This window comes from Struthio camelus, chromosome Z (genome assembly GCF_040807025.1).
Source record: "Struthio camelus isolate bStrCam1 chromosome Z, bStrCam1.hap1, whole genome shotgun sequence".
NCBI classification, from domain to species: domain Eukaryota; kingdom Metazoa; phylum Chordata; class Aves; order Struthioniformes; family Struthionidae; genus Struthio; species Struthio camelus.
The window spans coordinates 9,537,351-9,564,721 of NC_090982.1; the positions used below are offsets into that span (position 1 = coordinate 9,537,351).

Here is a 27,371-nt window from a genome sequence, read left to right on the forward strand (position 1 = left end):
TAGAGACAAGAGTTTATTCTACAAACAAACCAAACCCCTCCAGACCCTGGATTTACCGCTGAATGATTCTACATGGAAGCTCCTGCTGAAGTTTTGTTTTCAGCTGGGTTCTGCTGAGGTATGAGGAACAACACAACGGTACTGCTGAACTTCCTGTGAAACAGTCACTTTATTGCAAATTATCGTTAGACTGACAATTTACATTTCACATAGTTCAACTCTTGATAGAAATGTACAAACCATAATTCCTCTGTGGAGAAGACAGCATGTGCTATAAACCAAGGGCTAGACTGGTCAAATGAGGGGTAAGCTCATAAAATGTGTGTGAAGGGTCCTTTAGTATGTCGATTGTCCAGAGTATAGTTTCAATTCAAGGAGACCCAATTGCACAGGACAGCACAATATGAAACACTTAAGTTACTTTTACCCAGTATATTGGTACACCTGTAGGCTTTTTTTTTTTCTGTCTGTTTACCTGAGGTTTCTGTTATTTAGCAGTAAAGCATAACCATCTTATAAACAATGAGGCTGGATTACAGGGTTGACTGGTGTCAATATTCTTCTGACCTTCTCCTAGAATAGACAGTTAAAAACAATACATAAAGGGCCAAGTTTTAGCACATCTGTGCTATGACAGGCACAGATGTCATAGCTGCAGGGCTTTGGAAAATTAATCATCTTTTTAACTTATAACTGTTTGAAAGTAACTGTATAAAGAAAAGTCACTCCATAGAGGTATCTTTTGCTTTAAGCTTTTTATACCTTTGCTTGTGGATTTTGGATGCTTTCACTGCAAAATCGTACAGTACTTATTCCTGATTATTGCATTTAAGAAGACTATGAATGAAAAGGGAAATATTTTCTTACACTCCAAGAGCTATTTTTAAATATAGCTGTGTTAAGTATAGAGTTTATTTAACTTATTTCCACATCTCATCTTGTTTGATCATCTCTGTGGATCTTCCACATTCTGCTTTGAACATCCAGCTAGCTCAGATGTCAACAGAAGTGCCGGGAAAATCCCTTTTGCCAAATGGCAAGGCTGCAGATGGCCACAAAAGTCAAAATGTTTCCACTAAAACCAGCAGCCTCAGTCTCCCTTATACTCACAAAGAGGCCATGCATTTAGAATTTCGAATTTCTTTCTGATTCCCTATAATAATGTACAAAGGAGACAGTTTCACTGTTTCATTTAATTTTATCATCATTATTATTTTTGCCAAACGGGGTTACTTATGCTAATTGTCATTGAATCATCGTTTTCAAATGCCGAAAAGGTGGAGGGAAGGAAGCAATACTGAGGGGCCCTTTCACAAACTTTGCTTCAAAACATAAAGATTATGTAGGCAGTGTGGTCACGATGCATATTTTGGCTTTGTCATAGCCTCACTAAATGCCTCGCAAAGCATTAATAGTCTCCTCTGTCTGTCTCTCTCTGTCAACACCTTCATCTGCAAAATGATAATAATGATATGTCCTTACTGTAGAGAAGTGCTGTAAAGATTATTTAATAAAATGTTTGCTCAGGACTCAGAAAAAATCAACCATTAGATATTAAAAATGATGTGCTAATTTCTCTTATGCTGCAGTAAAGCCCAAGTGAAGTGCTTTGTATGAAATGTTCGCTCTGTGCTGATGTAGTAAGTTTTGGACAAGGTTATCTACATAAGAGCATTGTATAATAAAAGAATCACTTACAGCTTAGCTCCATCCTTCTAAACTACTGCTTATTAGCTCTGCTAAACATAACATTGATTATTAAGAAATTCAACAGCATGTCAAGTAGTAGTCCATGTATTTACAAAAAAAAAAAAAAAAAACAGAAAAAGGTCTATAAAAATTACTCATTGCTTTTTCTTACTTTCTGAGCTTTGGTTAAGAAAACTTATAAGGAACTATCCTTGCATTTTAAGACCATTCTCCAAGAATGAAAGACACTGACTGAGGAAATTGCTCTTTCCTAGTGCTCCAGCTCAGCACAGATTGAGCTGGGGCCTAAGTCCCTTCCCATTAAAACAGTACTTAAATACGTGATTAACTTGTAGAATGTGTTCCAGTGCCAAAAGGACAATGCGTAAATGCTGTCATGGAAAAGGAACGTAAATAGACATCATTCTTCAACTCCCTTAGACATATTATTTGGATTCACATAACACTTCAGCCAAACCTAACAAAGTTCTGTCTGTTAGTGATGACCGACCTCATCCAACTGATAACATCAGTGGTCTGACCTTCATCATTCTATGACTATTTTACAGTCATGATATGAAATGAAATGAAATGAAATGAAAAAGCATCTATAAAACACCCCTCTTCCTTCCCAAGCCCTCAGTTAATATGGAGTTATCCCTCAGTTCTTGGAGATCTTATATAAATATTTTTTGCACGGTGGCTAGAAAGCTCACATGCTTTCTTGCGGAGGAGATTCCCAGTTTCATAGATGTTGAATACGCAAACATTTTTGGCCTGTAGCATGAAGCTCTTCCTTGGCTGAGGCAGACAATCCTTAGGTGCTCTGTGAAGTCTGGGCTTCATATTTTCTAAAACTTTGGTTGCGAAAAGAGTCCCTGCAATGAAAGGCATCCATAAAGACAGTTTGCAAAAAAAAAGAAGAAAGAAAGAAAGAAAGGAAGCAAAAAAAAAGAAATACCTGCCTTGTGAAAATGAGCAGCTGACAGGTCATCAATTGAAACATGATATTTGTTATGTTAGTATATTCCCTCTTCCACTCCCGCCCCACATTGGACACATTGGCTTTGCGAAGAAACAAATATTCATAAGTAAAAAGAATAAATAGCCATCTGTCTCAGTCACAGGACTAAAACAGATTATGTTATCTGGAAGTGAAAGGATCACTCTGACTTCATGCTGGCTCACAGCCCAAAGTGCCATGCATTCAAAATAAATACATACATGTTCTATTTCCATTCTGTATTTTAATGCAAGACGCTTCCAGTCTCTTTCTGTTAAGGTAAAGGGGAAGTCTCTTCTAATGATGTATCAAAAGGACACCAGTTCCCTACCGCATGATGGAGCAACTTGAGAAATACAGTTAATACTATGTTCAGCTCCAATGGAAGTCAACAGACTTTTTTCATCAAATATGAAGTTGACGGTATACATTCTAGCCTGTTTTTAGCTGTATGTCAAAACCTGCTGGTAAAACGGCCTTTCTTCCTTCAGAAAAATCACTTTTTGTGTGGAGGTACGACAGACAGATAGTCCTGCCCTAGCTGTACCTTGTACTGTGGACTTTCACTACAGGTTTGTACAGCTCTGGGATCTTCCTCTCAATCATGGGTCTAAGGTTCTCCTTCAGCTTCCCATAGTTCTTTCTGAGTTCTTGCTGATATTCCCTCTGGTCAGCAGTAATAAGGCGCTTGTTTTTCTCCACTGCTTCACCACACCTAGTCCAATGGAAAATTAAAAAAAGACATGACATATATCACCTAGTTCTGTTGAACTCATTAGCTTTATGTTAGATAATCTGAATGGCTAAAATACAGCTCCTCTGGGCTAGGCATTCCTCTGATAACTTACCAGGTTCAAAACAGTAATGAACTAGTAGGAAACCTCTGTCTTTTCCATGTACGCAAACTGAGGTGACATTTGTGAGATATTAGCAACGCATGAGGGAGCTAGTAAAAAAAAACTTAATAACAGCAGAATACTGAGCTACTTTCCTACCTACAGTAAATAGATGCAGCTAAAATAGCAGTCAGTAGGGAGGGACTGTATCCTCTGCCTGAGGTTCATATTTATTTAACTCAGACTTATCCTTCAATAATTGTGCTTCCTTTGGACTAAAGAGATTAGTACACTGCTATGTGAGTATGCTTGTTAAAATTTACAAGCATATCTCAAAGCAAAGACTGCATGTGTCTACTCATTCCAACGTGTCTGCTTGACAGAGATGGGTAAATATTTTCTTGCTTGACAGAGATGGGTAAGTATTTTCTTATGAAACCACTATATAAACAATGTCATTTAATAAAATCAAGACGGTCTGAAATGCTTGATTTCTGCCAGGTGTCAAAGGATTAAAAAAAAAAAAAAAAGGAAGAGCTTAATTTCTACATAATTCTTTTGAAGTGTTAAAATTCAATTTATTGGCTTTGTTCCCACTTGGGATGCAAAGCCCACATGAAAGCATTTGACCACAAAGCACAGATAACAGGTCAGGACCAACTGTCTAAAGCTTGAGACTCCAGGATTCACGGATCCAGGACAGCTTGCATAATTAATTACACAGTCGTATTATTGTTGTATCATTACTGCCATTATTGATGCAATTCAGCAATTCAATTTTGTGTTACTAACCTCATTATAAACTCTTTGAAGCACAACCTCAGCTTGTTGTGATGTCGATAAAGTTTGGGGTCCGCTGGAATTTCAGCCAGGAACACTTGGGCTACCTCTAGCGGTCCCTTATAGAAATAGCAGGAAAATGTCAGAAAAACACTTCTGCTTTTACTGAAAACAGACCATATGTTTAGTTAAGCTATCTATTATTTCACTGAGTGGAATCAAAAAAAAACCAAAACAAAACAAAAAGACACCCCGAAACCTATACATAGTCACGACAACAGGATGTTTTTTACTCCTTTCTCCCTATTTTTCATTTGGTAAGTAGAATTTTTGCCCGTCATACTTCATTCTCTCCAGCTTCTATTTCTCCTCTAATCCCCACAGAGAAGAGAAAGGATGATTTCTACCGAGCAAAGAAGAAGAGGTGGGATAGCTCTGCTACCAAATCTGGGTACATGAGAGAAACAGAGGTCCTATGTGTGGCATGACAAGACCCCAAAGAAGTTAGATAAGCCCACTGCAGAAAGAGAACACTCTTTCCAAAGTTTACAACAGTGTGTTTACTTCACTCTGGAGATTCTGGTTGATGAAGAAGAAGGAGAAACAGAGTATACAGTCTTTCATGAGGAAACAAAGCTCTGTGATAATGTGGATAATGCCAAATTTTCTCTCTTACTTTTGCTTTTACTCTGGGTTTAGCTGGTTATTCTATTGTCTTTCTTTGTTAGTGGGCATATATGTGTTACTGTTATTATATCTCAGCTTTCGTTTCAGGCACACAGGTTTTGACTTCATGTATTTTCTTTGGGCTTATGATGATGCCACAGCAGAGTTACTATTTTTCTCTTTCCCCAAGGATATACCTTTAGTGAATGAAGTGGCTGAGATGGCTAGTGTGTTAGCAATGGAAAATCCCTATACGCATTCACAAGGCTGATGTGGGTATCTGCATGTGTGACTAAGACAGCATTTCAGCGAGCACTTTAACCTAAAGAAGCACTCCCACCTCTCTGTATTCCTAGCTGCTAATGCTTGTCCTCACCTCTACCTGACAAAAGTCATTGTATTGCTGCACAGCAAACCAGATGGAGGAACTGAGTTAGCTGAAAATCAAATCAGCAATTAATTTCTTTTCTTCCCAGCCAGATCAGTTCTTTGCAGAAATGCCTGTCCTAAGAGAAGAGAGGGTACTCTGAGGGGTGTACAGGAACACAGGACACCTTCCCTCGGCAACAGAGCCATGTTATGACAATTTATATTATTCTTTAGACTATAATGTAAAACCCACACCTCAGCTGAGCGAGGTGAAACTGCAGGGTCTGCAGAGAGTGAAACAAGCTCCCGTGAGAGGTATCTAGTAGCTCTTGCATCAGCTGGAGCAGCAGTATCATGGAAATGGAATGTCTCAGCACTTTAGCATTTCTGCTTTCAGTCAGGACTTGGAAAGTGTGCACAGATGCACAAAATAAGGAGGATAAACAACCCATACTCCCCAAATGTCAGAAGAGGAAGTCATATCTTATAGACAGTTCACAAGGACTAAATACCAAGGAACGAAGTTTAAATGCCCAATTTAAATGCATCTGATTAGACAAACTTTTCGTAGTGCAAGAGATGAGCACTGAAAAGAAAGCACAGTGAGATAAGTATGTAGAAACTCTGTCATCTGGCTGATTCGGATTCCTTACCTGATTTACAGTGGCTCCAACTGAGCCCTGCAAAACCATCTGGAGCATTTTGGCATCTGGCGGCTCTTGGTTGGTGGCTGCAGTTAGTTCCTGTGTTTTTTTCTGCATATCTTCAATGGCAACTTCAATTGGGGTTAAAATAAACTAATCAAAATAGAAGAGATGCCTTATTATCTGAATCATGTGCACAGTCAAGCTGTTCTAAAGCTGGCAATACAACCATCATCATCCCGTGCCAGAAGCAGAGGCTATGAAACCCAGGAAGAACATTCAATCAAAATGTCATCCTGGTAGATGCTGGGTCGGATCTAAAACCTCCTGACATCTTCTCATTTGCAGACTCTCTACTTGCATGTATTCATTATTATTCTAAGTTACTGACTTCTTGTCTGCAATGGTTTTGCACTTCCTACGGTTATAAAGCTTCCTTGCCTCTGCACCAGTTCTGAGCTTGATTTAGGTCTTTGCCTGCTCTTTATCAGCTAGAAGTACAGCCATAAATACATCTTCATGCACCCTCCCGCACAGCACTACAACTGGGATATTAAAAGAAGGATATATATTCTCCATCCTCTTTTCTCTACAGAAAGTACCCGTCTTGTATTTGTCTACTCATTCTATGCCATTTCTGTTTATGAATGTAACATGTCTAAGAAATTCAGCTTTCTCTTTTCTGCCAAGTACTGAATTTGCAAATTTTCTCATCCAGAGACTCCTTCAGCCCCTGACAACTGAGATCTGTCCCCAGAACCCAATTACCTCTTCTTTTTGAATGACATTGATCCTAGTTTTGATGTAGGGGAAAGCATGCATAGTGGTTAGGATGGTGTTCCTCTTGTACTGCTCACTCAGCTCTCCCCTAGGATGCCCATCCATGGTGAAAGGTGTAGTGTACATGAACCGACAGAGGTTGAAATTCTTCTCAAAATAGGTTATCCTGTCTTTCATCTCATATTCATCAAAATAGGGCTCCACAAAAGTAATTTGTATGTATGCCTGAGGAGAGAAGGAAGAATCATTACAGTACTTGACACACAACGAGTGCAAAAGGAATGGCCTAGATGAAATATCCCATGGCTAAGCGCACAGCTGCAAATACTTCAGGACTCCTACTCCTCTCCAGAGCTGACAAAACTTACCTCTGGGGAAACAAAGCCCCAGGGTACAGCATAACTCTGGGGATCCGCGCCAGAACAGAGACTGGAGATCAGAACTTTCATTTTCCATGCTTTATAACTAGTTACCAAACTAATTCATGTAGGCTTGTAAGGGCAACCCTGGCCACACAGATACAGCTGAGATTTTCTTGGTGCCTTACTGTTCAAGTATTACAGGGGATTTTCTCTCTCTTCCTTTCTCTTCTGTGATGAAGCACTGAATTCTGTCAGCTTTCCATACCTTGTTAGGATCCAGCTTGCTTTTTTCTACAGGAGTGGAGTCTTTAATCACCTCCACAGCATCCTCTCCAAAACACTGGCCATAAAATCCCTGAGAAGGTAACAGAATTATCACAGAGTTATTTTAGTACTCCTTAATACAATGCTAATTATCTGTGTAATAATATCTATGCCTCTCAGAAAAGGAAGTAACTATGGCAGTTTCTGGGATCCGTACAGTAAGGATGCTACTTAGTGAACCACAGCTGCCAAAGGTAAGGCATTATACTGGCAAAGCTCACTCTGAGTCGCTAAGTAAAAAGCACAGCTCTAGCTGAAGAGATAAGAAGGGAATATCCCAGCTCCAAGAAGTAGTTCAGAAAAGTACCAAATCAAACTTCTGGACTGCTCAAATCACATCATTCGACATATTACAAACTTCCCCATAAGACACATGGCCTCAAGATACACAGAATAGACCACTCTTTTCATTCTGCTGTGGAAAGCAACAGAAGGATATATATATAACAGAAGGCTGCAACAGAAAGGATATATATACAAAGAGAATAATCTGTTACAAATCAGTTCATGACTGACTTTTATACAGCAGTAAAAATACTAGCACCCTGTGGGTTCTTTAGAAAGTATAGCATAACATAGGAGATCATACTGATACAGTGTTTTTTTTCTTTACCTCTAATCTGTGAGCAATCTCAGGAAGTTTGGTAATTGCAGGTTCCTTATAAACAAATTCTTGTTCATCTAAGTCTCCAAATTTGGATCCATAGAAACCAACACGGAAGTAAGTTCCAAACATTCTCTTTTGACCCTAAATGATAAAAAGGAGGAGGACACTTACTACATTACTTATTTTTCCATGTCAACATAATTTCAGTTGGATGACTCTCCCTTCCCCCAACTGATATATAAAAAAATCCACTAATCCTCAACTTTCCCATATTTCAGAACCAAATTTGATTCCATATATTTTTGGTGCTGATCTATTAAAAGCATTGAAAACATATTTATGAAGAAAAGCATGTAAGTTAAATGGATATTTGGCTGAAATTTAAAGCTGAGATTTAGTTTGACTATGAAATGACTTTTACAGACCAAAAAGAACATATTTGTTGTATTTTTTAATTTCACTGCATGCACTTCCACAAAATTTGAATTTTGCAACCATAAGTCCATAAATGAAAGCCCATAAGAATTTGAGACTGAATAAACTCAATAGTAAAATTCTTCCGGAGAAAGAGAAATAACGGAGCAGTGTGAGGGCTGAGAAGCCAGGTTTTCCCATTTCTTCCATTTTTGTAATTAAAAACACTAGTTAATTGATAAGAAGATTACTTTTCTTAAACAGCTGGGGCCAGCTGGAGCCATGCATGTTCTTCGTTTAAATTTGACCTGTTCAGCTGTTTTTCTGTAACTCAAACAATTTTAGATTCATCTCTTTTTTTTGTTTGTTTCCTTGTAAGGAGAACATAGCCTTCTCTTGACTGTACATGTTTCTCTGATTCATTAGGTTTCTTTTTACTGTAGACTGCCCTTCACAGGTAGGCCAGAGGAGATGGAAGCTTAGGCTGGAAAAAGGAAATGGATCTATTTCATATGTACATTTTTACAATCACTAGCCAGAAACAAACAGTGCAACCCAGCAATGTGTCTTGCTAGCAGTGCCTTGCCTTCTAAGTACCTTGTTGATAATGCTGTCAAAAGCCTTCTGTAGCTTGCTGTGTGTCAAGGTAAGCTTCCTGAAGTCCCGATGTGCTTCCAGTATGGGGATGACAATTTTGTAAACCTCATTCACAGTTTCATATAAACCGCCCTTGTAGGAAAAAAAAAAAAACCCAGAGAATAAAAAATGAGTCTTCAGGCACTATGAAAAGAAACCGGTTTTCCACTAATGGTGGACTTATGAGAGCTCTTTTTTTAATCTGGTATGAGGCTTATTTTAGCTTTCTACAAACAGTAATAGTAAATAGGTAGTTCTGAGCAGCAAATCACAAACTGGACCTAATCTGGGTCGCAGGTCTATCAGGCTCTCAACCTCAAACTCATATGTAAACAACTGAATTCTATCATGCATATGGTTTCTAGTGGGAGGCCAGAACATTTACAAACTCAGGTGAGAGGAAGGGAACGTCCTTGTTCAACATGAATGGTTTTATCAAAAGCAAAGAGCCTTCAGACCTGCATCTGGACAACAGGAATCCACATGATTTTTCTTAATGGCCAAATGAGGCCAAATGAGCTGCTTAGAGTATTAACATCATGACTGTCAACTCAGTAAGTGTAGATTATGAGGCCAGTGGCTGTACTCTGAAAGCACAGGAGTAACTCCCTCATATTTCCTAAAATGTACAGCTTAAGCAAGATCTTTTTAAAATGTACCATCCCATGGAAAAAACAGAAGGCTTAGTTTGTGCTTTCACAACCCCTTCCCAGTAAAGGTTAGCAGCCTATGAGGCCTGTAGTTCCCACAGTAGTGGTGGGCATATGGCTGAGTTAGACTACCCAGAAAGTGTGCTTAGTCAACTGAAGCAGGACTGGGTCAGCTGGAAGGAGCATCTCTGCCCCTGTTATTTTCCATGGGCAGTTCTGTGAACCTTGTTGAGAAGTAAGCCTTCCTTTTCTCATGCACATGAAAACAAGCCATGGATCCGACCCAGATTGCTCCTGGCATTGCTTTTGGCCCTCACTCACCGTGCTGAAGAGCTCTGCTGCTTGTTCTAGTAGCCCTACCAGGCCACTTTCTGAGAAGTACCTCCCAGAACATATACCATCTTCATCTGGAGACAAAATATCATCTGAAACAGCAGACTCCTCTAGCACATTGGATGAAATGTTCTGAAATAAATCAAGGCAGAGAAATCAGACACCTAGACCAATAGGCTACAGTAAAAACCCAAGCAGATACAATTTCAGTATATTTACATGACAGGAAGAAGGATGAAACCACAGAGGTGCAGCCAGGGGATACACAGCTAAATTCCATCTAGAAGCTAATGTAACATCGTAAATCTCCACAATGACAGGTCACAAGTTTTGTTACAGGAATCCTGAACTTTATTTCTTGCCTCACTTTTAAAAGACAGACTCCTGTAGGTCACCAGCTGACCTCCCTCTGGAGGGATTTCTATGAAGCTGCGATTCACTGAATTTCCTGCGCGGCAGCGGTCATTAGCAATGATGACCTTTTAGTTGCTTTTAACCCAGAGGCAGAAAATTCCAAGCTGCACCTGAGACCTCCTGTTTTTTGGAAGGAGCTGAGCTTTGAAGTTGTTAATTTAACTTGTGCAAGTAGAGGAGAAGTACAACATTCTTCTTAAAACTGCAATACTTAAATGTTGCTTCTTGTCTTAGCATCCACACCCTGATCCTGCAGAATTTACTTAGTTTTTCTTTAATGTCTTTGACCTTGTTGTTTATTTAAATAAAAATAAACCAGCTAAGATTAGTCACTCTTTGAGATTCTCAGCCAATAAATAACATGTCTACAATTCTTTAGGATCTATTTGGATAAATGACACTAGGTAGAGTCAACATTAGAAATTTTAGAATACATAGAAATACATGTAAATACACATTAGTATATGTGTACATTCAGTATGGAACTAGCATCTGTAACTTTCAACAGCAGCAGAAGTGCTAACCTTTCATTTGCTAGTAATTGGAAGGAGTTAAATTAGGGTAACTGTGTCTCATTTTAGCAGAAACTGACAATGCCAATCTGTCCAAGTGAAAGATAAATGCCTGCTGGCTAGCTATCAGATTTCTGAAAGATATATTTATGAAATGGCAGAGACACTGAACACTGTTGCAATTGGCCAGATTTTACATATAGAATTGGCATCACACATCGCTAGCAGCTTGAGACTTTTCTCAATGAGTTTTATGGATATATTTATTTCTCAGTGGGTGAAACTTGCTCTAAATAGGCTGTCATCAGTGTCTAGTCTGTGCATCACGTTAGCCCCACTGAGAGGGTAAGTGCAAAGCTCAGGGCAGCATAACTAGGAGTTAAGAATACATCTGAAACGCAGTTAGAGAGAAAATTTAGAGCATATTTTAGCTTATGCATGCTGCTTTGGCTTACCAAGCCAAATGAAGATGACAACCAACCAGAGTTAGCCTTCCTGGTACCTTCCTGGGGCAACTCCTACAACCCATGCTACAGCTCAGTTTCTGTTTTTCTCTTTCTGTAACAGAAGCCACTAGAAAGTATTTTTACAGAATGGAAAGCAGCCCTTGATGGCCGTTTTTTTGTAGCATTGGGAAAAGAGTCCAGAGTAGTGATTCACTTGTAAGAAGAAGCCAAGAAAACTGCAGATACCAATTTATCTGTTTTTTGGCTTTAAACCTGCGATAACTTTCTAGTCAGAAATGTATTTGCATGTTTTATAGTCCACACACTCTAGCAGGAAAGTACCTCTATGATATATTTCTGGGGCTTGCACGATCTTTTGCACAGTGTACATAACTCATCTGCCTTTTGCTTTTATCCACCTTCCACCTGGAAGAATTTTATAAGTCTCTTACATAGTAAAAGCTGATAAACAATACACAAGTCACCATGTGTATCATCTGCAATTATTATGGACCTTATATGCCTAGTTTTCTTTAAGGAAAATAAACACAGCAACAGGTGTAAACTTGAGAGACTTGACAGTGATCCCCAGCCCTTGTTACCACATTAGAGATGGCTAAGCTAACCTGCAATTTAGATTCCAGAAGGAGCACAGTTGAATTAACCTAGTGCTGGGCCTAGACTAATAAGCTGTATGCCTGAGCAGATAGACACACTCTAAGTCCTGGTCTGTGATAATATAAAGTAGCTTTTAAAGTCAATCCATATGTGATTCATACTGACTTTGAGTTCTCCCTTATCAGTTGTAAAGGGTATTTAGTGTAAACATGAATTGAGCTCAAAGAGAATTTCACTGAAAGTCTTTCCTACCTCCAGGGATAGTTTTATGACTGCATGGTGGGAAACATACAGTTTTGTCTGGCCTAGTACGAGGAACAGGCATCACTCTACTGCCAGTCAGTTTTCTGGATGCTAACAGAGTCACTGCAGGAAACTGAGGTCAAATGATTTAATCCTTTGCTGCCTCACTTTACTCAGCTGTAAAAAGGAGATAATACTTCTCCTCATCCAGAATAATATTTATTATACACATTAATATTAGCCACAAATCAGCAACTGAACGTATTTCACCAACATTAGTTCATGTCTGAGCTGAGAAGGTTCCTGCACAGCAAAATGCAGAAAGGGACGCACGGATTCAGTGAGCGAGATCTGGAATTCCAGACAAAGCCCAGACTCTGTGTGTAGTGTTAGGCTCTCTTGAACAAGATCATCCAAATAAGGCGATCACAGGTGCTACAAAACACAAACCTGTTTGTAAAGAATGGGAACTCCTCTCCTGAAAGGCTTTGTAAAAATACAAACTGTTATTATAGTTAATTATTGTTATTGAGTATACTGAAGTTCACAATTATGCTGTCAGATAAAGAGGTGCGTAATTGGGTTTGGGTCATTAATGCATTTCATTACCTCTCCTGTGGAACAACCACCCCTTTGGCAAACATGTATTTACACAAGCATTTTGATGAGAAAGTCTGATCTGGCTAAGGTGCTTTTAAACTTAAGTTTTTGCTTGCCTAGTGCCTTATCTTCAGTTCTCTAAAATAAAAGGAAACATACCCATTCATAGAAATCTGCATAATCTGAGAGAAATGAAAGGAGGAATTGCATTAGGATCAAGTGTGTCAGACTACAGTCATTCAAGGTAGTCTGCGAGTAGCATGACATGTGGCAAGTGAAGGCAGTATCACTTGGATACAGGCGAATCTATGTAACCAGTGCAGGAAAAGGAGTAAATAGAAGTACTGAGTGTAAGTCAGAAGTTAGGAAGCATATGAAACGGATAAGGGATGAAAGATGAGAGAAGTATAAATCCATGGCCAGAAGTTTAGCCAGTAAAAAGTGAGCATATAAGTAGTGCAAGAGCAAAGCAATTCTAACAATAACACTAGTCCACTGGCTATGGCTATGGTGGAATTGTTAATATAAGGGCCAGCATACTAAAGCCAGTGCAAAATGCCACATGGTTCAATGATATTCACATTTACTATTTTAGAGGGAAAAAATGATGTGGTTATATCAAGGGACGATGACTGTACCAGTTACTAATACTAGCCATCTCAAAATCATCTGGCCCATTAACTGTTTGAATGAATTAAGCAAAAGGCTATTTAGACAGCTAATACTGAGTTTCCATACGTTTTGGAAAACTGGCTAAGCTCCAGAGGAGGAAATGTGCTTTAGGGACCTTGTTTTTAAAAAAGCAAACAAGATAAGCCAGTAGTGGTAGGCTTACCAGTCTGACATCCTAGGCAAAACAGTGGAAATACTGATACAAGATTTTACTAATGAAAAAATGAAAGACACTGTAATTAATCTGACTCAACATTAGAATACAGAAATCTGAGAAATGCAACAGTGGCCAAACAATAGACATCTGTGCAACATTTGAGTTAGTACTGCACAACACTTCTATTAATTAATTAGAATGATTCAAAATCATTGCAGCAAACATTGTATGAATGAAAAATGGGCTCACAGATCTTAGAAGGTAATCATAAATGAGGAATCATCAACATATGGGAATATTTTCAGGGGCTAAGGCATTTCTATTTTTTATTAATGTACTGGAACAAACTGAAAAAAATCCCTAAGTTTGCATATGAAGTCAGTTCAGAGGCAGATCACCAATACAACATGATATGTTAAGTAATATATCAACAAATATCTACATTTCAAAATGTTGCTCTGATAGCAAAGAATGAAGCTTTTATTTGCAGGATGTAGAAAAGAACCCTAAAAAACAAAACCAACATAACCCTCTGGGAAAGATCACTGTGTCACTGAGTAATGAGCACAGTATGGCCAAAAAGTGTCAGTGGAGTCTTTGGAGATATAAACTGAGAGACACTTCCCAGGGTTCTTTTAAAGAGCTTAAGGGCATTTTTATTTGACTTTGGTGTGACTACCTACAGACCATTGTGACTGGTCATTCATCATTCAAAAAGAAGTTGGCTAGCAATCAGAGGACAGTCAAAGGACTGGAGAACATGCCTAAAAGAATTGAGCAAGTCCAATTTCATAGCTTATCAGAAAGAAGGTTGAAAGATATATCTGTCACAGTTGATAAGTGACAATTCTAGGAAAAAATATGTGATAATATAGGGCTTCTGTTTAGCAAACAAGAGATTACAGTATCCAAAGGCTGGAAATGGAACCTAGAGATAGGCAGACACTAAAGTACCATTTTTCAGCAGTGAGCTTAATAAATCATTGGAACAACCTACCAAGACTGGTGAGGGATTCTCTGTCATTGTAAGTTTTCCTACCAACAACATGTGCACTTCTACTATGCTTAACACAGGAAGGAATACATAACTTAAAATAGGCCATCCCACCCTTATGCCACCAGAGCTTTAGATCTTCTTACCTGAAAGCTGACGCTGCCCACGGGGAGATAACTACGATCTTCAAGCATGCTGAGGTATTCTGCCACCAGCGCTGCAGCGTGAACCAGACACATGGCTGCCTCTGTGTAGCACTTCCTCTTGGTGTGCTTTTCTGCCATGTTCTGCAGCCAAGTCAGCCTCAAGTCGGGCGATGTCTGGTAGCCTTTGGCAATTCTAACAACATAGGATACAACAGGTATGAACGATTTTCTCTTCTCAGAAATAAAAAAGATCTTCATAATTCTCTACCGAGGTTGAATTAAAGTAAACACATCTGTCTCTAACCTGTGAATGTGTTTCACTGGACACAGAGCAAAAGAAATGGGTTGGCAGGTGTAACCAGGATGCAGAAGGGGTATGAAGGGAGTAAAACTGCTGACCTCAGGACTCTTATGTGTTTATTAATTCCTGAGTCCCATCCTTACTGAAATGCATGCCCTCCATCTATCTCCCAACGGCTCCACAGCAACGTTTTCCGTCCCATTCAGCCTGGTCCCCCAGATAGATATTTACTATGCTAAAGCAGGAACATACACAAATCGAACAGCTAGAGAGTATCTCTGTAGCTTGTCCCTAAAATGCACAGTTCTTGTGCTTACTTCACTGCAGAATTTCCTCAGTAGCAATTCCAAATGGATTCACCTGTACATGAGATCCATGAGCATCTCCGGATCTTCCTGAAATTCCCTCATTTTCACTGTATCTGACAGAATGCTGTTCAGATTACATAGCAGCTCCTCTACCTGGAGTAATACAAACATCAATACGCATTTCTCAGGCGTTTATCTTTTCTGTTAGAAATCTACTGGCATCTGCACCAGATGACCTGTTACTTTCTCTTAATCCCTCTTGCCCAAGGAATATTAAGATGCTGGCTTGCTACTAGATATGTTTTCCCAACTCAATTTAATGCAGCAAATAGTGCTAGCTGACATAGCAAATCACATTAATACACAAGCTGGAATTAGTTGACCTGTTTATTTTTGAATGGGGGAAAAAAACCTACAAAGCAAAAATTTTAAGCACTAATGGAGTTCACCTTTAGCTGAACTGGTATCAAAGCAGATGATTTTTTAAGTCTTCGATACAAGCTGCATTTCAGCAAAGCAACTAACAGCTGCCTGAAAAAAATTTCATTATTGCTGCTGTTGCTGCTTTATGAATTGAAAAAGGGAGGGAAGTTCCTATGATGTTGCTTTTCTGAAAATATAAAGAATCAAACCCCAGCTTGGAGAACTCTTACAGGGTACAGTTCCTGCTGGGTTCTAGGACAATGTTGTGCATAAAGCTAAAAGATGAGTTTCATCCAACATGATTCCAGTGGACCTCCTTAAAATATTGTGCTATGGAATTATGTGCTCCACTTCTTCTTCACTTATTGTTGTATTAGAGCTTAGCTTAGGCAATAACACCTGCTTCCTTACTTTCCCTGCTCTGGAAGACTGAGATCTAGGACTTGCTCCAACACATTCCTATGTGAAAGCTCCTGTAATAAGCAGTGGATGCCACAAAAGATTCAACCTGAATAGGAAATGGAGTTGGCTGCATATCCACATCTTCCTCTGCATAGGCCAGGATGGTTCGTAAGGATCGTCGAAGGAATTCCTCATTAAACTCGGGTGATTTGCCAACCAAAGAGGCTAGTGACATGGTCACCTGCATTTTCACTCTTGCAAAATTCTTTCAAAAAAAAAAAGGGGGGGGGGGGGGAGAGAGAGAGAGAGAGAGAGAAAATGATGCCTGTACTGCACCACATATATCTGCTCACATGTTTCTGTTTACTGAATAAACTCAGTTTCTCTTGCCCATACTGAGTGGGTTAAATTCACCACTCAGGTGAGTGATCTCGGGTGCTACCTGGTTAAGTCAAAAGTCCCCAGTCCTGACACATCCATGCTTTGTGGCAAGAATGTACCTTCAAATACACATGCTTGAATGAGACAAGGGGAAGTCAGAATTCTCCCTCTTTCCTCCTCTGCTACAGATCAGGCCATCTACTGAGAAGGACAGGAAGCAGGACTGGGAAAACATTCTGGAAACAAGTTTGTAAAGCATAAAGCCTCTGAGGGCTTCACCTGGACTGATGCACCATGCCTTGCTGATGACGGTGTTTCAAGACAAATTCTCCTCCTGCAAAGCCAACACTTTCTACATATTCAAGGTTTTTAAAGTAACAGCCTGGGGAAACAATGCTGTGCAAGATCAGGTACTATCCAAAATGCACATGAGTGTCCTTACATGCTAGGACATTGTGAATCTACATGCATAGCACACATACTTTGCTCCATATGTGTGGGGAGAATCACAGTCTAGTTTTACAGTTCGTAGCGACCAAATGCCAAATGAAAAATATCACAATAACATCAATATACAGCAGTTCTGCTGACGCCTCAGTTGCATCAGAACAGAACTGGTCTGTATGGCAAGTAAAGTTTAAGCAATTCTGATACAAGACTGAAAAATATTAGGAGGCAAATGAAGGCTTTTGCTTACGACTTTGTTTAGTTCTTGCTCTCAGAGATCTAACACTGTTCCATTTAGAGATGCATTTACAGATGTTGCAGAAAAGTGTCACATTTTCCTGAACAAAATACTGAACAATAATTATATTAAAGCTACTCTGCCCCTACACTTCTGCCTCTTATTCAGGTTAAAATGTGTAAAACAGCATAATACAGGACACATTGCTTTATCTGCTGATGCTTTTTGTTTTTTTATCACACTTTCAGTTTCAGCTTCCACTCTTCGCAAAAAAGGTAGCACAAAGTCTACTGCTGTTTGCAATATCTTACACTGGTGGAGCTGAAGCTGTATCTCATGAGGAGATAGAGTGTGGCACAGGCTTGACTTCGTGTAATATCCATGCTGCTGCTGCAGTGATGAAGGACTCTTTGACACAGGTCAGCACACTGTTCCACCTCCTCTTCAAACAGGAAATCTCCAAACTAAGAAAGACAGAGAAGATACCATTCATTACTGTAAATTCTGCCCACTACAATATCATGAGCGTAGTACACAAAAACCCCTGGATTCAGACAAAGGTTAAAATTTACAAAAACTTCATTTTACATTCTTTTGATTTGGACTTCTGATTTTTGTGCCTCTATAGATTCCATTTTCAAGCTTTTCTACAGAAGAAGTATTAAAATAGAAGTTTTAAAATAGCCTTTGAGTTTAAAAAAAGAGGGACAAAAAGCAAGAGAAAGAAGTCCCAGGGATCCAGGAGCTTTCAAAAACACCAAATATTGCAAAATTCTTACAAGCATGAAAAGAGTTGCTATTTCCAGAGTATGTGATAGTTGACGAAACATGCAAATATTTCCTTAAGAATAAGGAGCAATTACAAGTTTTTCTAATTAGTGTCCGACCCCTCACTTGCCCTCCAGAACGTTCTTCCTTCTACGGTATACCATCAAACTTGAACAGTCCACCCTACATGCCTTTCTTCACTCCATTAGCTCACTGTTGTATGTCTAATTCATATTACACACCTTTTAGCACAATGTTCTATTGTTTTTATTTGTTTGCAAAATAACATGTATATACCTATGGTGTAACAGAAGTAATTTGAATGATTGCTTCATAAAATACAGAACCGAGTCAGCTTAACTAGAATGAAGACATTATTCTTTCAATAAGAATAATGATTGCTTCACAAAATGCATGTTTTTAATTGGAAGCTAGCTCTCAAAGTAAAGTACAATGAGAACATAATTATGAATTTTGTAACTGCTCAGATATCTACCCTGTAATTAGGCTTTGTCAGCCAATCCATATTTAACAACAGACAGGCATTAATTGGACAGCAGTATACTGCTTGCTATTTGCATTTTAGAATATTTTAGGAGAAAAATACATTTAATGGATTTTTCCATCTGTCTTATAAGTGGAAATATTTTTCCTCGCAAGAGAATGATTCTTAACCAGATTTTAGAGAGTCCTCATGAAGCAACTAACCCACTATGACCTATATTATAAACATTTTGGGTCAAATTCTGTCTTCATATACATTTTGCAAACAAATTATTTTCCTCTGGGATACATAAATGAAAGTGAGATTAGAATGAGGTTTAGTTTTCAGATAGAATGAAGAAAAAATTTGTCAACATCTTAGAAACTTCTTAGAAATCTAAAATCTATCTTAGAATCAGAAACCTAGAACAAACCCCTGGTCTTAGAAGAGCTAGTTTTGATTTCTCCTGCACCTGACTGGTTGGAAATTGATCCCGATAAGACAGTGATTTAAAATTGACTTTATAGCACCTGTGTGATCCGTGATGTTAACATTCCTAAAAATTAAAATTGGAAGGCATTTGAAATATATTGGGTAGGGCTTTTTACCTTTTTATTAGCAAATCCTCTATTTTTCACAATCAGTTGCTAGAACCATGAGGTTATTCTCATTCAGTTACTCCATTTTGTGTGGTCAACCAAATAGTCCTACAGTAGCTGTAGAAGTGCCTGAACAGTCATGAATGTCCCTACCGACAGACATGAGCATTTACACATGCTAAACATATTTAATGAATGCTACAGCACAGCTGTTGAGTGGATGGACACAGCTCTGCTCTGACTCTACTCTGACTGTAAGCAGGAAAACAAAAGTATATAAACAACATACCTTAGCAATGAGAGCTCTGAGGGTACCAAAACAATGAGTCAGGTAAGTTGTGCTCTGATCACAGCCAAGAGAGTTTACCAGGACCTTTAGGACTCCTCCCAAAAGATTGTCACGGCACTCTGCTGCAAAGCTTGCCTACACATGGAAGAGAAAACCAACAATAATTGCATGAGGCAATTCAGCAGTGAACTGGTACGCAAGAACCAGAGTTCTCCTCTCCTGTCTGCAAGATTCTCATAAGCCCAAATAACATGAGGTTGGTTATCACAGCTTTTTTCATTTGTTAGCGTCTGCTACAGAGGAAATTCAAATCACTTCTGTAGAGATCAGAAAGATCAAGGGGAAAATGTTCAACTGTTTCTCAACATCAGAAGACCCTCCAATGCATTTTTAGCTCAGCCACCTTCTGCAGTGACTTCTGAAGCTCGGTTCATCTTCTGGCCACTATTTCATGTGCCTTGCATTAGGAAGCGCTTCTATGGCGAGCAAGCACCAGCCTTCCCCATTCCCTCATGGTCTGATTTCTTGGGCATATAGGTTAGATAGGTAGACTGGTACGCTCTGCTCAAACTCACAACCTGGACAGCAGGGAGACTGAGAGTAGTGAGGGGTGCTATGCAAAAATGTGCCTAGTCATGTAAGAATCTAGTAGCTAAAAGCTTTTCTAGGAGCAGATTTTCAGAACCAGTTTGCCCTCACTATATATGAATATGTACATTGCTCCAGTAGTAGTACTCCCATACCCGTGAGTTTGGAGTCTCTTTCCTAAACCAGGAGGCCAAGTCTCAGTATAGTCAAATATTCTAGTTCCACTGCCATCACTGCACTTGTGAAATTTTGCTGCACTTGACTGCTGGAAGTTAAGGTATAGGTTCTTCACATTGTTCTACAGGGACACATCTTTCTCCAGAAGGGCTCTATATACTCTAGGAGTCAAGTTAAATTCTGTTGTCTCACAGGATCATGCCAAGTATTGCATCTAAGGCCACCCAGTAGTCCAGTTTCAAAATACTAATATCTTCAGATATATCCCAACCTCAACAAAGGCTTTTCTCCACATATTCTCTCTAAACTGCTGCATTATGGCAAGACAGATAGTTGAAATGGCTTTCTACAACACCTACTGAAGGCAAGGGAGTGAATTTTTCCTTAATTTACACTGATGCAATGGCCTACAATAGAAGGGGTTGCACCAACAGTGTAAGACAGGCAGTTTTTCATCTTCAGATTCATTTTTTCTCATGTCTTTTTTTCCCCCTTCAAGTTTACATAAGTTTACAGGAGGTCTTTAATTAACAATCTGTCCTGGCTAGGAAATAAAAGGAGAAATGAATCTTTCTTCCACTAGCTTCTGGAGCTGCAGGGACTGGTACAAAACCGGCTCTGCAGTTTCTCACCTGGATGATATTCTCCTGCATATCGAGAACGATCAGATTAGCTTCAGTCGCCAGGTTTCCACTGATCAGAGCTTCTTGATCTAGCTCAGCTTTCGTCCTGCAAAAAGACACTCTAGTTAAAGCACACAGTGACTACCACAGGAGTTAGATGAGATGCCTACTACAGAAAAGGAACAAAGGCAAAATAGAAATGATAGCATTCTGAATGATGCCATAATAGCAAACAATGAAAATAGTCTTCAAGGACATTTCTTAAGAACTTAAGGGTCAGACAAGGAGAGCTGTTATCTTAGATCACAAATTACACAGGGGATGCCTGACAATGAGACCTCTGGGTAGTTCAAATAGGTGCTGCTGCATAATAGCCATCTCTGAAATAGTTCCTTCGCTCTCAGTATCAGCTCTGAAATTAGTGAATTGCCTGCAGCAGGACACCAAAACCCACAACAGAATAAAGAAGCAACTTTTCTAACACTTCCAGAGAAAAATATAATACACTAGCAGGCTTTGGCAAAGGGGAAATTGTTTCAATGCCCTAGCAGCAGTGCTTAAGGTAGGCAGTTAAAAAGGTTGGTTCTTGAGACTGTTGACATGTAAGACAGCATGTAATCAAATGCCTCAAGATGAGGGAAGCAGTGCCCCAGGCCATTTAAGAGAGGATTGGAGCATTTCTTAAAACACAGAAGGTTTAGTAACACAATGCATGATATCATTTCAGTTAACACTTTAAGAGGAGGTCTGGAACACAGCTCCCTGCAGTTCAGCAGTCTGAGCTTAAGGAACAGTTTCTAACAAAAGTATATTTTCAGTGATCCCTCCTAAGCTAGAAACACAAAGAAGAGGGTTTGTTCTTTTCCTTAAACCATTCAGAAAAAAAGCTCCTGCGCAGCCAGAAGCTGCTTTCCAAGACTTCAGATTAGAGCTGCTCTGTCTCAAGACCAAAGCTCCCAAGGTACATTTCCGTCCTTCAGCTGGAGGAACACCCTTAAAATCAGGTTTCTGAGTGAGTTCAAATCCTGTGGTTCTTCTGTTACATTTGCTTACGTTTTCTATTCAGTGAGGTGAGAGTCTCATCCAAAAGGAAAGCCAGAAAAGTGATGAGACATCCTTTGGAGACAGCCAGATAATTTTAGGGAGGACTAGGAAAGGAAGTCAGGACAGTCACACAATGATTCATTACAAATACTCAAAGCAGTGAAGAACAGGAGGGCCTGCCAAAAGGCCAGTGCTATAATCAAGCTAGGGATTACTAAATATGAGTGAGTGACAATTGTACAAATTAAGCAAACAACACAACCCTTTGAACAATTTCCAGCAACCACTCAGCCTTGGACATTAATCACACTGACTGATCAGATCCTCTCCAGTGCTGTTCTTAACTTAAAACAGTGACAACAGTCACAATCCCAAAGCACACTGGGCCCAAGGAGAAGCAGGCTGAGTGAGCCTGAATAGCACCAATATGCAAATTTGCTGTGCCATGTATAACAAGCAAACACCTTGCTCATGAGACATACTCTGCAAGGATCCACAAAGGATGACGGCAAAGTGCTTAGATACCACAGTGATGAACACAGGATAGAACAGAAAGGCCGGGACAACAGGTAAAGTTGTACTCATTTAACTGAAAGTTATATTTCAAGTGGCTTAACTGAACTACGGCAAAGACATACTGTAGAGCTGCTGTTTGATGACTGGCTTACTCTGACTTTATTTAAATTCATTGGGAGGAAGCAAGCGGCTTTCAAGGGAAAATAAAAATGTTCACACAGGATCTGCATTGTCTTCCAGTTAAGTACAGAGCACACAGGGATTATGTTTGAAAAGTCCAGATAAATTCTAAAATATTATTCTTTATATTCAAAAGGTGCCAGGTCGCAACAACATAGTTGTCTAGGAGAGCATCATCCACTCATGCAAAAACCAGAACCAAGCCAGTGCTCTGAGTTCAAGTTAAAACATGGTGAAGGACATCATGAGTGCTCACAGCACTTCTACTGGCAAGATGCCACCCAGTGCCCCTATTCAAGCATATGGAAAATGGCACATCTCCTTTAGGGAAAAGCAACAAATTTATACATACAGAAACTTGGCACATACAATATGAAAATACTATTATTAACACAAATCATTCCTGAAAATACAGCTTTCTCTAAATTGGGACACTGACTTGCCTACTACTGCATAGTGCTGATAAGGTGAAATATACTGATACATCATCATTTACAATCTGCAACTAGAAAAACGTTCACTACAGAATCATCTTTCCTGTTCTTCTTGCAAATAACTCTTCTCAAGTTTAACACAGCAATGTTAAACTTCTCAAGTAAACCCAGCTCAAAGTACTTAGTGAGACAAAACTTATATCACAATACCATACACAGTAGAAGCCATAGCAACACCAAAACAAATGTCGTATCAGGCCTCTGCAGAGTATTTGATATGACATGTATCAATGACTACCATTCCTCACTCCGCTAATCAAAAGCAAAAGTGTGTAGATAGCTATTTAACATCCTGTTTAAGTATTTATGATGTCTTTGTTGCATCATAGCAACAGCCAGATCCTTCTGCTACATAAAAATTTTTTATTTATTTCCCCTCTGACAGAGTGGGGGAAAGGATTGAAACTGTTGATTTCGTAATAAAACCATCCTGGAAGAAAGAATGAAACACATTAAAAAGAAAAAACACAAACAGCTTGGTTCTAATGAAAGCAATATATATTTATTAACCAACTCACTTATCTTGTTTCTCATTTGCCTGCCGCCACTGAGTCTGCTCTTTTCTCCATCGCAGGTTTTCCATTAGCCCTGCTGATCTGTCATTCCCTAAAACTGCAACATGCATCGGTAAGATTAAAGCAAAGGGGGACACCTGAAGTCTGACAGCTCATCAAAGAGGGAGCTACTTTTCTGTAGCAGTCTGTCAGAACTCAAACTATTCAACATGATGGCCTCGGGGCTCTAGTCAAAGGACAGGGCCCCCTCATTTTTTCATCTAGGATTTTTAAAACATTAGCTTCATTACAGATGTCTCCAAAGACCAAAAAAACAAATAAATCCATTTATTAAATGAAATAGACCTTTTCTCCTATCAGCAATTTGTTTTTACAGATAGTTTTGACATGATTGCTTAACTTTTAATTAGGCACTAAAACAACTTATTAGAATGTCTTAAAATTTTTTATCTGCCTTCATATTCTTCAGCTAAGAAGAGCTCAGTCCTAGCTACTGCAGAGGTAACTGAAGTCTAATGATATTTTTATCCACAGCAAATCCAGTAAAGTTCTACAAGGGAAGGACTGGGACAAAAAAAAAAGGATAAGAATGGGCAGGGTGCATAAAAGGTAACAAAGACATTTATATCTGTAACCTCTTGAGATCCTCTCAAAAGTCAAGGAAAGGGTAGGGGGATGTACCAGCTGGTATTCTGCAGCGTTTCATCATTTCTCCTCTGGCTCCTTCACCTCTCAGCAAAGCCTCTTCTAATCGGGCCTTAATGTCTCTTGACTTCTGGAGTGCTTGAGTGCTAACTTTATCTGAGCTTTGTTTGCCCTGAAAGTAAAGTCAAAGTGATTAACACCAGTGCCTCCACCTTCAAACAGCAGTCCAAATTACTTCACCAGGACCAGAGACAATGAGAGAGATCTGGAGAGCAGGCAAAAAGCAGTGAATATGATTGACTAAAATACAAAGATTAAAGGCCTTGGATGAGGAGACAGGTGATACGCATACTGCTAATAAACACAAAGACGTTATCTCAGTGCTACAGAGAGAGAAACTGAAGCACAGAGAAAAAGTTATTTGACCTGTTTCAGATAGGCTGTGTCAAACAGGGGAGTCCTGATCTTCAGTCCCAAATCTTAACCAAAGGATCACCTACCACCACCTTGCTTTGAAAGTGGTAGAGAGAACAAGTGGCAAAGAGAACAACTCCAGTGCTGACAGCAGCAACTTTTTATCTTCCTTCACCGGTGGAAAACATTGGTAAATTGGACATGTCTATAGATTCCTGGAATGCCTAAAAGAGCTATTCCTAGAACATCTAAAATAGTTCCTCAAATCCCCAGGAAAAGGAAAAAGAATACAACAATTGAAACCAGCTTCATGGGGCTTCCTCAAAGGTTTTGGTTGCATTTTGCTTAAAGGGTATAGTCACTTCTTTTGCCTGAATTGATCTGTTCACTTGTAGTATAGATCAGACAAAAGCTAATTCAGCTCTTTCCAATAATAAATTTTCCTTGAACAGCCAGGGAGAAAGAAAGAAAGAAAGAAAAAAACACTGCAACAAAATCAAGCCATATTTCACTTACCTTGTACTCAAAGCATGAGACACAAATGAAGAGGAGGTCTAAAATCCTGTTCAGTTGCATGGATGGAAGGTCTGCAATCCATTTTTGTATGAGGTTCTGATCAGCATTTTTCATGATCCAGAGGAAACAGATCAAAAGGTTGCGTGTAGTATCAGGACCCAATGTAGCATTCTGTCTGTACGGCTAGAAGCCGATAAGGTAAATGTCGGTGGAAAGAAGAAAAAGAGGAGGTAGATCTTTCAAATTAGGAAATTTTATTTAAATTTCAGCGTAGTCAAATCCCAGGATTGGATTTAAGTAAGTTAACCCCTTCAGGTTATACTGGTTATTACTTTTCGGAATCTATATCTGTGCAATTAGGGACAGTGGGGCCAGTTGTGTGCAAGTGAAAGAGAGGAAGCAGCACCAGACGCATTGCTGGCCAGATGCACATTCTGCAACTGGTTCCCTCTTGCCATGCAGCTATGTCAGCCAAATATTTAGAAGATTGCAACAACCATGAAGAAAGAAAGAGAGAAGAAAAAAGGGGATCCTGAGTCACGAATCCATGGATTCAGGAGGCACCGAGAGTGGAAGGCAGTGGAGGAGTGAAAGTGGCATTTGCTGATCAAGAAATGGGACTAGGTTAGGTGTGGAAATGGAGACAGGCATATAGGAGAAAAAGTGGAACCACTTATGACGAAGGAGAGGTTACATAACTGGAAGAGAAGAGTAGGAGACAACACCAGATATATGAAGCATTCTTGTGGGAGCTGGAGGAAATGAGAAAGTGATTTCTTGTTACCCTAGTTATTAGCCAGATGAGAGGATAAGTACAAAATACTGAAAGACAAAAGTAGATACAAGGAAGGAGACTGGCAAAGCGCTAGACATACCAGGGACACCAGAGACATTCCAGAACTCCTGAGGCTGAACTGATTCCCTGCAATGGCAAGGGCCACATTTTGACTGATTGCACCTGCAGACTCTTGTTCTTCTTCTGGATTGCCTGTGCGTCCTTTTCCACCTCGAGCATCTGAAACTAGATTTGAAATATCTCAGTGGGACTGCAGGGAAGAATCCAGTTGTTGCTGTGATACTCTCACATTTCATAGTCCTCCATTCTGTTACCTAGCAAAACAAGTGGCATGGCCATCCCCGAGACTGTTTGTCTGGCTGATGCATCAAGGAGTAAAAGAGGCACGGGCATTAGCAAGAGAGTTTGCAGCTACCTGCAAAGACTGCCAAGTTATTCAAATAAGCATAGGAAAAGCAGATGAGTCCAATTAGCTTTAGGTTTTTCGGAGAAGCTGAATTAAAAGCAAAGGCAGGAGCAAACACGAGGCTGGTTCTGAAGTTCAAAGCTAAGCCATCCAGTTCCATTCCATTCTAGGCAAGAGGAGCAACATCAAAGCCATGAATTGGCTTGGGGATATTCAGCAAGGTATGTCAGTCTGCTGATGGCTGACAGAGCTGGTGTTGCCTGCTGGTTAAAGGACAAGCTTAATTTCAAGCATCTGGCCACTTCTGTTTCCCACTGGTTCTTAACATCATCCACAGCAAATAAATGTATCTATACCTAAGTATTATAAAAATCTCCTCTGATTCTGAGTGTTCACTTTGGGATTTGAAAGATTTGGCTTTCAGAGAAGGTGAGTGACCAGCCAAACTCAGAGCGTTCAGAACTAGGTCAGCAACATCTCATGACAGACATTCAAAAAGAAAGGCGCTCTAGTTACTAGCCATACTGGTACACATGGGTTTCCTCACTCTCTCTCCTTTTCATCTGTGGTATAAAGACAACACTTAGATTAGAGGAATGTGGTGAGATTTGATTAGTCAATGTGCAATAAATGGTTTCATGCTCTTAGATGGAAAGTGCTAAACACATTTATAGTATTTTGTTCAGACATCTATACGCAAAACATTTTCAGAACTAGTGATAGAAGTATATTCTTCAAAGAATATATATCTTTCTTTTATAGCCTTTAATTTCTTTATGAAAGTGAAAGGTAGGTTTCAAGGTAGCAGAGATCTGCTGTCTCACAAAAAAATGCCACATTGCTGCTTTCAGCAATTTCATAAGAACATACATGTAGTAAAATGCAAGGAAATAGCTTAGATGATGATGTTTTAAAACACTTA

At 39.4% G+C, this 27,371-nt stretch overlaps 1 protein-coding gene across 1 annotated transcript in view; it reads right to left on the reverse strand.

Moving 5' to 3' along the window:
• Positions 1–27,371, reverse strand: part of DOCK8 (dedicator of cytokinesis 8) — a 96,607-nt gene continuing 69,236 nt past the window's right edge. The window contains exons 30-48 of the mRNA XM_009677671.2: positions 26,123–26,268; positions 25,248–25,430; positions 24,354–24,489; positions 23,676–23,769; positions 20,933–21,029; positions 19,536–19,670; positions 17,707–17,859; positions 16,436–16,594; positions 15,557–15,657; positions 14,896–15,088; positions 10,082–10,225; positions 9,072–9,203; positions 8,067–8,201; positions 7,395–7,484; positions 6,756–6,992; positions 5,997–6,140; positions 4,321–4,427; positions 3,240–3,407; positions 1–2,567 (exon numbers count right to left, since the gene is read on the reverse strand). Coding sequence (XP_009675966.2) covers positions 2,507–2,567; positions 3,240–3,407; positions 4,321–4,427; positions 5,997–6,140; positions 6,756–6,992; positions 7,395–7,484; positions 8,067–8,201; positions 9,072–9,203; positions 10,082–10,225; positions 14,896–15,088; positions 15,557–15,657; positions 16,436–16,594; positions 17,707–17,859; positions 19,536–19,670; positions 20,933–21,029; positions 23,676–23,769; positions 24,354–24,489; positions 25,248–25,430; positions 26,123–26,268 — 2,615 coding nt within the window. The 3' untranslated portion in view covers positions 1–2,506. The remainder of the gene's footprint in view (positions 2,568–3,239; positions 3,408–4,320; positions 4,428–5,996; positions 6,141–6,755; positions 6,993–7,394; positions 7,485–8,066; positions 8,202–9,071; positions 9,204–10,081; positions 10,226–14,895; positions 15,089–15,556; positions 15,658–16,435; positions 16,595–17,706; positions 17,860–19,535; positions 19,671–20,932; positions 21,030–23,675; positions 23,770–24,353; positions 24,490–25,247; positions 25,431–26,122; positions 26,269–27,371) is intronic.